At 38.3% G+C, this 14,011-nt stretch overlaps 2 protein-coding genes across 2 annotated transcripts; one reads left to right on the top strand and one right to left on the bottom strand.

Moving 5' to 3' along the window:
- The first annotated feature begins 939 nt into the window (after window positions 1-939).
- LOC146718474 (uncharacterized) lies at window positions 940-6,069 on the top strand. The gene is made up of 7 exons (XM_085452035.1): window positions 940-1,023; window positions 1,625-1,747; window positions 1,907-2,023; window positions 2,247-2,303; window positions 4,776-4,931; window positions 5,147-5,260; window positions 5,384-6,069. The coding sequence occupies exons 2-7, from the start codon at window positions 1,625-1,627 to the stop codon at window positions 5,429-5,431; spliced, it is 615 nt and encodes a 204-aa protein (XP_085308161.1). The 5' UTR covers window positions 940-1,023; the 3' UTR covers window positions 5,432-6,069.
- Window positions 6,070-6,440: 371 nt separating this feature from the next.
- On the bottom strand, window positions 6,441-12,793 carry LOC146718473 (uncharacterized). Its single transcript, XM_085452022.1, has 3 exons — window positions 12,653-12,793; window positions 11,639-11,778; window positions 6,441-11,488 (listed from the first exon to the last, which is right to left on the bottom strand). The coding sequence occupies exons 1-3, from the start codon at window positions 12,656-12,658 to the stop codon at window positions 8,758-8,760; spliced, it is 2,877 nt and encodes a 958-aa protein (XP_085308148.1). The 5' UTR covers window positions 12,659-12,793; the 3' UTR covers window positions 6,441-8,757.
- Between the last annotated feature and the right edge of the window lie 1,218 nt (window positions 12,794-14,011).

Here is a 14,011-nt window from a genome sequence, read left to right as displayed (position 1 = left end):
TTTTGTGTTACACTTTTTTGACTCTGCATGCAGTGCTTGATTGTTTTCTTGCGTAAGTTCCTAATTCTTCCTTTAACCTCAGAAATTTGCCTATAGGCTCCTCATAATGCTTTCTTTAAATTTGTACTTTTTCTTTTATTGAACTGTTTTTGGTTCTATATTATAATATACTAATTTTGAGAGGCAGAGCTCATGAGTGTGCTGCAGTAAAATAAAAGTTATTCTACCACAGACGGGAAGTGTTTAATCTTTGTAGTTTTGTTATTAAACCGCATCTGTTTTATATTTTAAAATTCAATCCAGCCAATCGTTTCTTCCTTACCAGTTTATCACTTTAAAACTTTGTCTTTCCCAAACTTCTGCTGTTCAATTTGATTTTTTTTTTTCCATCTAGCACGACACCAAACAGCATATAGCTAAACAGGAAATCAGCTCTTTCTGTGTTTTCTGCTCTCAGGATATTTTGCCACAGTCCACTTCTTCATTTTAGCCCTGCCCCATTTTAGCCCCCACACAAAAACAGTTCATCCCTCCCCTCTGCTGCTTTGGCTGGAGTGATGAAAAGTTTCACTCGATTTTAAGGAGTCGATCATTTCGATTCAGCACATTCCACAGAGTGAAAGTGTTTATAATTAGTTGAAAAAGATTTTTGTTGGAAGATGTATGTCTGTTCTCATGCATGTGCACCTATTTACACATTTGAATATTAATGTACTTAAAATGGAAAAAAATAACAATGATCATAATGTCCACCTGATTGTTCAGTACATAAAACTGACTAGTAAGTAAACACTGTAATGAATAGTTCACAGTAATTCACAGTAAAAAGTAAAACCCTTCAGCTACACAGAAATGAGTAAACACTTTGGAGGAATGGGGAGAAAAAGAGAAAAACACTCCCAAAAATCTCAGAGTTCAAAATGATGTGATCGTCCAGAGATTACCCATAAGCTGCTCCAGATATGAACCTGATATGAGGAGCTTCCACACTGAACTACAGCTCTGACTGCACAGCTGCCTACGGTCTGTTTTTTCCCTTGTTTACTAGCTTTCTTTTTGCTTGGTAAAAAAAACAACTTTATTTTGTAGTCAGTCACTTCAAAATGAAGTACAGTTGTAGCTTAAAGCAGACACGCTTTTGAGTGTCGGTGGATTGGTGGAACAGCAGATTTTCCTTTTTTTAATAGATATTTTATAGTACAGTACTTCTGCTTATGTTGTGAATGTGCTTACTGTCTACAGTTGCTCAGTTTACTTACAGACAACAAGCTGAAGCACCAGGCAGCCAGTCTATTGGACTATTGTTGGTCAGTTGCTAGTAGCTAATCTGTTGCAGACTCCATGCTATTTCAGCAGCATCTGTAGCATCAGGCTTTTGGGCTTCTCAACAAGCTTAAATGGACTCCGGGAGCTTTTATCTCCTAAGATACAACTAAAAATTAATGCTGTAGTGTATAATTATGATTAAAAGTGAAAAAATATTTTGCTGTCATAAGAAGAAATCCCATTAGCTACACACATGCTGCCAGAGTTTTTCAGATGATAAATCTGACATTTGATACATGCATTTGTTAAGAATTGATTGAGAATAATGATTGTGAACCATTGTGTGTTAATGGGTTAGATGTCTGCTGAGCTCCTCTCTGTGAGTGATCCAGGTGGGAATAATGGAAATCCTCAAGACACCTCAGTGGGGGGCACAAAACCTTTACACCGCTTCTTAAAGGGACAACCCAAAATTATTGGTGTAAGACACTGACACATACACAAATGCACATGAATGTTTATTGTTTTGTTTCATTTCAGTATCTTTCCACATTTGAGAAGAACTTGAGGCTTATATTGCCACAGAAAATAAAACATAGCTAACAAAATCATGCTAAACGTTGTTTATGTTTTCTCCTAGACAATTGTGCTGATCTTGGGTGCATCCTTCTTTATCATATCCGTTGCGATCACGGCAGACTCCCAGATGATGTATGTATGGACAGTCATCCCACCAGGCTTCCTGCTGGGGACACTGGTTGGTAGTTCAACAAGGGAATAATAAAGAGTGCCTTGGGAAGTTTGACGTGACTCAATATTTTTTAACTTAACATTAACTTAACATTAACTTAAGAAGTATTAAATAATCAGAATTTATATTGCACTTTATTTTAGTGTCAGTGTTTGCTTTCCTGTCACCTTACAAACATCCAACACATGGGATATGTAATAAATCTGTCTTTCTCTCTGTCTTCTCATAGTTAATCATATGTGGAATTACATACATTTTGGCACAACATAACACCACCAAGAAAACAGTAAGTTCTACTGAAATATGATGAATGTTATATTATAGCAAAATTATACTAGAACTAGAAATTGAACAAGAGGTTTCTTCAAATAAAAGTGTTTATGGATGCCTTAGAATTTAATATTGCATTATCGTCAGTGATTTATAGTTTAATTTATAGTTTGACTTATATTTGAACATTGTTAATATCTTAACACCTGTGAAGATAAATCACACCTTTACTGCTTCCATAGAAATAAACAGGGTATGTAGTGCTGCAAATGCACTTGATTAATAGAGCATCTCTGTAAAAGTAGATGTTTTTGGCAGTTTGCTGGTCTGGAGCATTCAGATGTACAGTGGGGCAAAAAAGTATTTAGTCAGCCACCGATTGTGCAAGTTCCCCCACTTAAAATGATGACAGAGGTCAGTAATTTGCACCAGAGGTACACTTCAACTGTGAGAGACAGAATGTGAAAAAAAAATCCATGAATTCACATGGTAGGATTTGTAAAGAATTTATTTGTAAATCAGGGTGGAAAATAAGTATTTGGTCAATAACAAAAATACAACTCAATACTTTGTAACATAACCTTTGTTGGCAATAACAGAGGTCAAACGTTTACTATAGGTCTTTACCAGGTTTGCACACACAGTAGCTGGTATTTTGGCCCATTCCTCCATGCAGATCTTCTCGAGAGCAGTGATGTTTTGGGGCTGTCGCCGAGCAACACGGACTTTCAACTCCCGCCACAGATTTTCTATGGGGTTGAGGTCTGGAGACTGGCTAGGCCACTCCAGGACTTTCAAATGCTTCTTACGGAGCCACTCCTTTGTTGCCCGGGCGGTGTGTTTTGGATCATTGTCATGTTGGAAGACCCAGCCTCGTTTCATCTTCAAAGTTCTCACTGATGGAAGGAGGTTTTGGCTCAAAATCTCACGATACATGGCCCCATTCATTCTGTCCTTAACACGGATCAGTCGTCCTGTCCCCTTGGCAGAAAAACAGCCCCATAGCATGATGTTTCCACCCCCATGCTTCACAGTAGGTATGGTGTTCTTGGGATGCAACTCAATATTCTTCTTCCTCCAATCACGACGAGTTGAGTTTATACCAAAAAGTTCTACTTTGGTTTCATCTGACCACATGACATTCTCCCAATCCTCTGCTGTATCATCCATGTGCTCTCTGGCAAACTTCAGACGGGCCTGGACATGCACTGGCTTCAGCAGCGGAACACGTCTGGCACTGTGGGATTTGATTCCCTGCCGTTGTAGTGTGTTACTGATGGTGACCTTTGTTACTTTGGTCCCAGCTCTCTGCAGGTCATTCACCAGGTCCCCCCGTGTGGTTCTGGGATCTTTGCTCACCGTTCTCATGATCATTTTGACCCCACGGGATGAGATCTTGCGTGGAGCCCCAGATCGAGGGAGATTATCAGTGGTCTTGTATGTCTTCCATTCTCTGATGATTGCTCCCACAGTTGATTTTTTTCACACCAAGCTGCTTGCCTATTGTAGATTCACTCTTCCCAGTCTGGTGCAGGTCTACAATACTTTTCCTGGTGTCCTTCGAAAGCTCTTTGGTCTTGGCCATGGCGGAGTTTGGAGTCTGACTGTTTGAGGCTGTGGACAGGTGTCTTTTATACAGATGATGAGTTCAAACAGGTGCCATTCATACAGGTAACGAGTGGGGGACAGAAAAGCTTCTTACAGAAGACATTACAGGTCTGTGAGAGCCAGAGATTTTCCTTGTTTGAGGTGACCAAATACTTATTTTCCACCCTAATTTACGAATAAATTCTTTACAAATCCTACCATGTGAATTCATGGATTTTTTTTTTCACATTCTGTCTCTCACAGTTGAAGTGTACCTCTGGTGCAAATTACTGACCTCTGTCATCATTTTAAGTGGGGGAACTTGCACAATCGGTGGCTGACTAAATACTTTTTTGCCCCACTGTATGTTAACAACAATCTTCACTATGTGGACATAATTCACCCCAAAGTCAGATCATGCGACAAACAAACTATACTACAGGTCTTTGTTAGCATGTTTAATGTTAACTTTTATGACAGTACAACTGGAAAAAGACTGAAGGAGAATAGTTTGTTTGGAAGGGTTTCCATTAGAAAGCCTTTTCACAGCAAAACCTTGGACACCAGCAAATCTACAAGAAAGAAACTGGGAATAAAAATACTTGAGGTGCTGAAATGGTCCAGCTGAGTCCAGCTGAAATTCTGTGGCTGGACCTTAAGAGAGCTGTGCATAAACAAATGCTTACCAACCTCAATATAATGGGATTTTTTCTTAAGAAGTTGCTCAGAACCCTAACCCTTGAGGTTGTGATTTCTTTATCACATTTTAGTTGAAGTTATTGCTGCTAAAAGTGGTTCTCATGTGTACTCAGTTTTTCACAGAACTGCATAGACTCCAGTGGAATTTATTTGTTTTAAATGACTGTGTATCACCCCCATCTTTGTCTGTTGGTGTCTGCAGGTAACCATTTCGTTATCTCTGAGCATTGTCTCCATACTGGTCGCATGCTGGACTTTAATACACATCCTGCCTGACATAGAAGCATATTCCTACCACCTAGATTACATCTATGATAATGGAACCTTTTCATTTACTGAACCAATGGAAAATCACCAGGTAATTGTTTTATCATATTTCTCAGCCTCAGGTTTTATGTCTCTGTTATTGTTATTGTTATTTACCTATCTTTTGGACAGCATGATGTATTTTGACTGGAGCTTTAAATTTAACTAATTAAATTCTTAAATGTATTAAATTAAATATAATATAGCGTTAAATGCTATGTAACAGTGTATTTCATTTCTTTAATGTCAACCTTTTTTTTTTTTTAGCTCATGGGATTGGCTTTGGAAGCAGTTTTTGTGTTCTACACTTTTGTTGTAGCAGTTATTTTCATTGTAATGTCAGCTCTGGCTGGCATTGCCCTGCGATCCACAAAAAGACAGGTAAGAGGGCACACTGCAGTCATTGCTTAGTGTTGGGAATGTCCTACAAGGAACTTATTACCCAATATTTGTTTTAAAAAGTTGCAAAAGGTCAAGTTACGCTAATTTTTTCTCCTCCTTTAGGCCATTGTAGTGATGACTGCTGCATCGCCTGATTCGTCAGTTGAATAGCAAACACAAGAGGACTGTCTGAAGTGTGAAAAATTAAGAGAAGAAATATATATATACTGTATAAACAAACCCTTTAGTTTTAGTTTGCTGAAGCGGCAGATTCAATGCATCGTTTTGAAATTGCATGGTGTATAACCTAACATAAACTTGATAAATCAATAAGGAACAAATTAATAATCTGTTTCATACAAGTATGGTTCATATTCCATGTCACATGCTAATATTATCCTTAATAAACCAAATTTATGTACAAATGTATTTACTGGTCCAATTTACCTTAATTAATTAGATATTGCCATTTAATTCTGTTGGGGCACCTCCTCAACTGAGTTTTAGCAACTATTCTGATGGTTCCTTATAAAATTAATACAATTAATTAATTGCATTATTGCATGTGTTGCACCTTTTTTCATATTTCCCTACTAATTGTATTTGTTTGTAATGTGTGCTGATATATGTGTGTTTGTATGTTAGTAAAGAAACAGAAAGGAGATGCAAGAAAGACACACACACAAATATTTTTAAGGTATCGTAACATTTTTCATGAAACCTTTTAATGCAGTTAAAGTACAATGTTACATTCTTATAATATTAAAGTTAAATGATCTCAAAATTAATTACATCTTTTTTATCAGAAATGTTTGTCTTTGTCTCACTTTGCAGTTTGACTGTTCCAGTGTTCTTAGATCAGCTGGTTGATTTTATCTGGAGACTGCTCATCTCACAGCTAATGTTTCAAAAGCCATAGAGCCCAAACTATTACATTAGTATAACAAAACAATATTAACAGTCCTTATTAATCATAAGTACACAAGTAAATGTCCTACAAGGGTTTTTTTTAGCATCACAAGTTAACAACCCAACTTTAAAAAAAAAATTAAAATAGGCGGGAACTTCAGAACATGAAAACACAATCTTAGGAACTTAAAGCACCTCTCATAAATTGCATTGCCCTTTTATTTATATATGTATTTACCTATCAAAGGTACCAATAGTTCATACCAGGTGTAGACAGAACATGCACAGAACCTCATAGCTGCCCTTGACTCGTGTTTCACACCATTGGCACAAACACTGTGACACCCAACAAGCTGTCCTCTCTTACAGGGAACACTATGTGAGACATATAACTATTACATATAGAGACATTCAGAATCACAACACTAAATGGAATGAAGTCAATATTATGGCAAAGATCTACTACACTACTTAATGGCTAAACATGTAAAGTTAATAAGAGCATAGAATATGTGTGTGTCTCCCTCTCTGCATTAGACTAGACAGCTCTGGTACCTGTGGAAGTGAAAGGCCGTGAAAGCAACTTTGGAATATAATGTACCAGCCAGTTAGTTGACATGGTAATATCTTTAAATTAAATCACACACAGAGAGGAAATGTCATGGTTCTGGCTACCTGGTGAATGTGAAGTCATTATTGAGTTTTACTCGGTTTGGTCTCTAATAAACTCTATCTGTTTAGATACTAAATGATCTACTTTGTGCATGAGCTGGTATCTGTCTGTTGTTTGGTGCCAGTAGTATACCGCAATCTTTTAGAGTGTTTTACACTGATATGCGAACGCAATAGCTGCCAGTACGGTAAACTGCAAGCCGAACAGATAAAGTAGAGGGAAGCTGCAGAATGGTATTTTCTGTAGATTTGGCCATTATTTTCACATTGTTATTGTGAAATACCAAATATATAAACATAAAATATTCATTTGTTCTACACTTAGTTTGCAGGGAAATGCCACCTTGTTTTCCAGGTTGCTTCTGGGTTTCGTACTGATTTGCAAATCAGTCATACCATATGTTTAGCTTAAAATAGTAAAAAGGGAATATATCAACTGTTAAAAATTGTATACTTTTGAATTTGATGTAAGCAAATGTTATAATGGGGCAATTAAAAAAAATGGTGAAGAATGAAGGATATGTAAATTTAGGGCTAACAGGAGAATGCTAGGATAGGGTGACATGGAGGAAGACAATGACTAAACAACATGACTGGTTATAAAAGGAACAGAAAAAAGAGGACACATCTTTCAGAGGAATGGAGGAATTCACAACTCTGTAAGAGACAATTTAAGAACAATATTTCCAATTTAAGACACAGCTACATAATATCACTGAAAGATACAGAAAATCTGGAGAAATCTGTGTATGCAGAGATATTCACAAAGGCCAATGGTGACATGGCAGCTAAGCAGAACTGTATTTAAAACCAAATTTGTTCTGTACTGGAAATAACTGCATAGGCTCAGGAATATTTAATCACAAGATTTGTTGTTGCATTCACAAATGTTAGCGGAAAAAAAAAATGCAAAGATTAAAAATGAACATCCTCACATGCACACATGTATATATGAAAAACAAAATCTGCAGTAAAGAGAAGTGGGGCCATGTGGTTTGTTATCAATGCACATTTCAAAGTACTGCATGGTATAGAGGTATATTAGTGGATTAGTATACAGGTTTTGGAATAAGTCCTTTCATCCAAAGGAAAACCTTTTTAAGGAAAGGCTCATTTCAACAAGTGAATGTCAAAATAACATTGCAACAATTAATTAGTCTTTAAAGGCTAAAATCTTCCACTAAGGTAAGAATGGGAAACATATTGCCTTTAAAACTTCAGCATTTAGTTACCTCAGTTGCCAAATACTTATACAGGGTTTCTGATATCAGAGATGATGCATCACTGCCAACATGGCCTTGTCTCGCACTCTGTTCTTAATGTGTTGCTGGCATCAAATTCAAAAAAGCATTTCATTTGATTCATTCTCTGTTTATGCATTTGATATGTTGCCTTTGCACTATGTTCAGTTAATAGATTATTTTATTTAATGGCTGTAGGAAAACAAATTCTCTATACTGAACACATTATGGGAAACAACTCCCACCAGTTTTATTACCTTTGTCAAGGGCGCAAGAACACTTGTTTTTGCTGGTGACAGAAACCAGATATCCCAGAGGTCGGATGAAATGCACAGACTCCAAACAGGAGGGCCCTGCCCTGGTTTGAATCCAGGATGCTCTAGCTGTGAATCAACAGGATTACCTACTGCTGCATATTAAAATGATTAAGATCCACAACATTTATTTTTCTTTACTTTCTTGCCCTCCTACTGTTTTTGCTTATTTAGAATAGCCTATATTAATTGCATTAAAGTCACTAACTTTCATCTGCAAGTTCTGATTTTAAAAATCGAACATGTAAAAAAATTCCCTGTCTTACATATATTTGCAAGACACTAAAGGAAACTGTCATCCTAACACACATTATATTATAATGAAAAATGCATTTCAGTTTCCTAGCTTTTCCTCAAAGTCTCAAGTTGATGAAGCAGGAGGCTTTTGAAAATCATTCCCAGGGGTACATCGCTGATGAACACGCATGTGCTCGGTGACACGGTATTGGCGTGAAAAAGTCATAGGGCAGCGGGGGCAGGGGAAGGGCCTTACACCAAGGTGGCTCCGCACATGTCTATTTAGAGAACCTCGCTGGCTAAAGGAACGGTCGCATAGAGAGCATTGGAATGGGTGGTGAACAGGAGATGACAGATGAGCTGATCTATTGGTTGGCATGCTGGTTGAAAGGCCAGATGCCATGCAAAAAGACACAGAGGGTTGCATGGAGTCTGACACTCCAGGAGGTGAACAGTGTGTCGAGGTAATGGTTTGGTTCTCACCTTCTTTAAGGTTGGAAACTTCAGACACAATGCAAGAATTTTGAATAGTCTCAACAGCTGGACTACTTTGAACAACAGGCTTTCTTTCCTCAGCATTTGTCTTTGCAGCCCAGTGTGTGCCACCCATATCAAGTCTCCCAGTTCCAAATTTAGCCCTAGCCGTAACTGTTTTCATTTCAACAGATGCTACAGATGTTTTTTCGTACCTCTCTGCTCCATCATATGCCCAGATTCCAGTTTCAAACATATCCCCTTTCTCTTCTATGCCAGATCGGTGTTTGCAGGATACTAATAGTTCTGCAGGTCTTGTGCTAATATCCAGAAGAAGAAACTGGTCTGTAGTCTCTGTTGAGCTGTAGTGCTGCTTTAGGGGACTCTCAAAGGCACCAAAGTCTTCCTCCTCACTTGAACCATCAGAATCATCAAAGTGGTTTGAGTGGGAGCGTTTGTGATCAGAACCACCCTGCAATAAGTGCACATCCTCTTGCATATCATCATGCTGTAGGCAATGATAACGAAGATGTCCATGATAAGAGTGTCTCACAGCACTGTCAACACTGGTGTCAGACATGTTTCTGTCCGCAGGCATTGTAAAACTCGAATGTGATTCTGTGATGTCAGTGCCTGAGGTCTTTTCAGTTTGCAGAGCTTTCGGGAAGCTATCAGCATGGTATTCTTTGGTGTCCACCGCTGTAGGACTGTAGTTTGAATCATGGTTAGAAGGAGCATTGTTTGCACTTGTGTCAGCTCTGTATATGTTTGAGTACCCTTTCTTTGGTTCATAGTTGCAGTGGCTGTCCTGTATATCACTTTCAGCTGGAACTCTATTGGAGTAACTGTGTTCCTCTTTCACCTCTTCCTCTGGACCTAGATGTTCTGTGTTTAAGTCCTCCACAGGATGAGCAATAAGTGGAACTTCAGCTCTCAGACCTCCTGGTTCTGCTGTTGCTGTTGCCAATTTGCTGACATTGTAGGATTCAAAGAAATCCAGCTGCTTTTTTTTGGTTGAGAAATCATCAAACCTGAGATCAATTTTATGCTTCAATTCTTGACTCCAGTCCTTACTCTGCAGCACTGAATCTTCTCTAAGATTGTGTGTATTTTTCTGAAAGGAATCACAATAAGCATGCTGATCATTATTGTTGGTAAAGTGAGATGATCCTCTGTCAACACATTCATTGCCCTGCATTGTAAAATGATCTGAATCGCTGCTGTCAAAATGAGATCTACCTCCACTGGATTTGTAATATAAATCTTGTAAAGCACATTGATCTAAATTATCCTTGTTATTCAGATTTTGTGTAATAGTGTGTTTTTTATTGTGGCCGTATTCCTGGCTCTGTGCTTGATATTGACGTTTGCATTTAGATGTAATACCTTCAATAATGCTGTCATTTTCTATGCTCGCTGAACGTGAGACTGGAGACCTGCTGGAGTTGCTTGAAGTCTGGAGGGCTGAATGGCAGGGAGACACAGGAGACACATCTGCTAGCTGGGGGATAGCTGCTCTGCTGCTGTGACAGATGACAGGTACTGCCGCACAATATGAATGTGGGGATGAAGATGAGCTCCTCCTATTTTCAGCTGTCCTCACCAGAGTGTCACCTGTGTACCTTTGCCAGATGCCAGCTGGATTAAGCCGATCCTTTTCCGCCTCTTTGTCCACTTTAGACGTGTGATACACTTCAGCAATGCTAGGGACATTCAGAGTCAAATGCTGTGGCGTTAGATAAGTTGCTTGTCTGGCATGTCGTGCATTTGTGCTCCTTTCAGTTCTTTCAAGTATACCACAGGGTGCACTTGGATAGCTTAAAGTCCTTGTATCCCTTCCACTGCAGTGGTCTCTGCTATTTCTACCGGTATCTATTTCTACTTCATCAGTGCTGCAATCCATAGCAGCTGAGAGCATCTGACTTTCACTAAACGGATCCACATTGTCTGAATCCTGATACTGAATATCGCTGTCTGGTGAAGTTGTCATACTTTGTTCACTGGAGATGTTTGTTTTGTCAGGTTTTCTAAAGGTAAAAATGCTGGATGTTGATGGCATATGAGGGGAGGTATTCACAGTTGTCCTATAAGAATTCTTTTCAGCTTCAGCAGAAGCCTCTGCGCCATTTGCAGTGCAAACCTCAGTCTGCTGTTGAGCCCTCAGAGCCTTTTGCAGTTCATCCATCTGCAGGTAGCAGGCAGCTGTGAGCAGACTATAATACTGTTGCTGGCCGTAACTGTAGGGCAAATCCCCTGTGTAAATATAGTCCAAAAGAGGTGTTAATACAGAGTCAGAGAGACATTTGGCCTGCAGCTCCACCAGAGCGCCAGCAGAGGACAAGACAGATGCCAACACTGGACTAGAGGCTGCCAGCACACATCTGGGGGAACAAAGAGCAGTTTTGTGGTGAGGTCTGAAATCCTGAACATCGTGTAAGACATACACTGTTAGTATAATCATGATATCATTGGGCAGTTTGATGATATGTATATGTTGGTGTGTTTGTTTGTTATTAGCTTATTTTTCTCACCTGTGTGCGGGGTAAAGTTGACCTGCATTCTGTCCCGGTCTGAGCACAAGGTCACAAAAGTGGCCTTGTTTTCTCTGCAAGTTCAGATAAGCCAACAGTAATGCCGCATGTCTACCAACTTCCTGGGCACAAGGTGCCACCTGGAGAGTACAGAGCAGTAAGTAAAAATAGATTCTTGCTTATTATAATCAAGTGCTAGTACGAACACGTTCATAAAGACACTTGACACAGCATTAATCAGGTGACAAAATCAAATTAATCAAAATCAGTGCATTGAAGCTAATGAGATGATTCCACTGTCCATGTTTGATGAACTAGGGCGGCGAATCTCAATAATACACTTCCTTAATTACCAAATTTTGTCAGTTTATCACTTGCAGTTTGTCACTGCAAAGAGTAAATACACCTGATAATTTTGCTCACACTGCCAAAGCGCCTTATTGCCTTCAGATAAGCGGGGTTACATTTTTGTATCGATTGGATTTGGATTGTATCACCCATCACTGAACAGTGGCAAGGTTAGGTTACTTTGAACAGAAGGAATAATTAAAGTGATCAAAACAAATCTGAAAAAGCTCTGCGTGCTTCCTAAACATTTCACTATCTAAAGCATATTTTAAGGCTTAAAGATTTTGTCCTAAAATGCACTATCCAACAGATGTTAAAACTTAGTAAGGACATGTATTCTAGAGCTTTATGTCCCCATTTCTGCCAAATTAAAGAAAATGTGCACACACGAAGAATATAAAAGCAGACTGCCTTTCTCTTAAATATATAAGCTGTTAAAATCATAAGACATTTCTTTATGAGGTTTTCTAAATTTCTAGAACTACTTTGAGCACATGGGAAAAAATCAGATTTTAAATACACACAGCTGTCAATAAATGTCTTTGTTTCTTGTTAATATACAACAAAAATGCTAAAAAATCTACTCTGAACTCCAAACTTATACCTGACTATTAAACTGATCAAACATACTATTTCAAATGTACATTAGGAAAAATGATCCCTTACCTCCATATTATGTTGGAAGAAAAACAACAAACCTCGGCTGTCTTGCTTGCAGTGAAATGAAGAAAAGAACTGTATATGCAGGATATATAGTACCACTTTACTATCTACGCACACTGTCTCATTCGGAAAACAATCACACGCTTTTCCTATTGGGAGCATGGCGTGACATGAATGGACAGGTGCTTATAAGGAGTGCTAGCGTCTAACGTCAGAATCTCCATAGCCTCTTTTGGGGAGAGGACTGAGACCAGCCCACGGACCAGCCAACAAGATACCACAGAACTAAAGCAATCAGAACCAGTATTTGTACTCACATCAGACAAAAGACAGTGCAAGCTCCTATTAAGTCCCTCATACCCATAATAAAACAGAAGCAGGAACTATTTTAAGGAGCTTTTATTTTTATTGAGAGGTCAGAGGTCGTGGACAGTTATAAAATAGTCTGCAATTAATGTGAATATAGACATTCAGCGTGCACAGCTGATTTTAATCTTATCAAAACATTAATTACTCTGTTAGCTCTGAGTCTCCACCAGTCTTCTGCTGAAATGGTAAAGTTAGAGAAAAGCATTATGATTAGCACTAAAAAAGAAAAGTGGGATGTATTTAAGTATTTCTATTTGCTTTGATTCTACAGAGGGGAGCTTCTCCAGTGTCAGGACTACGAGCCAGTCCCCCTCAGCTGACGTTTTGTTGACAACGCCATACTAAGCCATTTCTCCACCCTTCCACACCATGTGCCTGTCACGCCTTTCTAATCTCTTTAGCTCTCTAATGTCACAGCCACACCTCCGTCCACAACGCAGCAGGACATTTAACCTAAAAAGTGTGCAGTAGCACTACTACTGCATCACAAAGTAAATAATAAAAATAAGTCCAGTGGCACTAAAAAGAGGGTCACAACCCTTAATGTCGCAGGAAATGTCGAGGAAGGTCAAGGACTGAAAAATTCTTAGCTGCTATGAAATATTTAAAGTATGAAGAATTAAGTGCATAGTTATTGCATATGCTACAAACTATATTCGTTTTTCAAAGTATACCATGCATATAAACCAATATATATATATATATATATTTATATATATATATATATATATATATATATATATATATATATATATATATATATATATATAGATATATATATATACTGTATTTTTTTAGTCAGCTTCATTATAACATGTTTATAAAGGTACAAGAAAATGGAAAATGAATATTTTGCCAGGTGTTAAAAATGTCTGCTTTAACATTAGTACTTTTAGTATACGCAATGTGAAGTCATCGAGTGCCACAGTGCAATGTAGGTAAAATAAACAGGCAAAGTATCACAAAATTGTATCTCTTAGCTGGCCAATGGTT

This window comes from Copadichromis virginalis, linkage group LG1 (assembly GCF_057382275.1).
Source record: "Copadichromis virginalis isolate Kocher_CV1m ecotype Utaka linkage group LG1, C_Virginalis_male_GT1.1, whole genome shotgun sequence".
Lineage (NCBI taxonomy): Eukaryota > Metazoa > Chordata > Actinopteri > Cichliformes > Cichlidae > Copadichromis > Copadichromis virginalis.
This window is presented reverse-complemented; position numbering and strand designations above follow the sequence as displayed.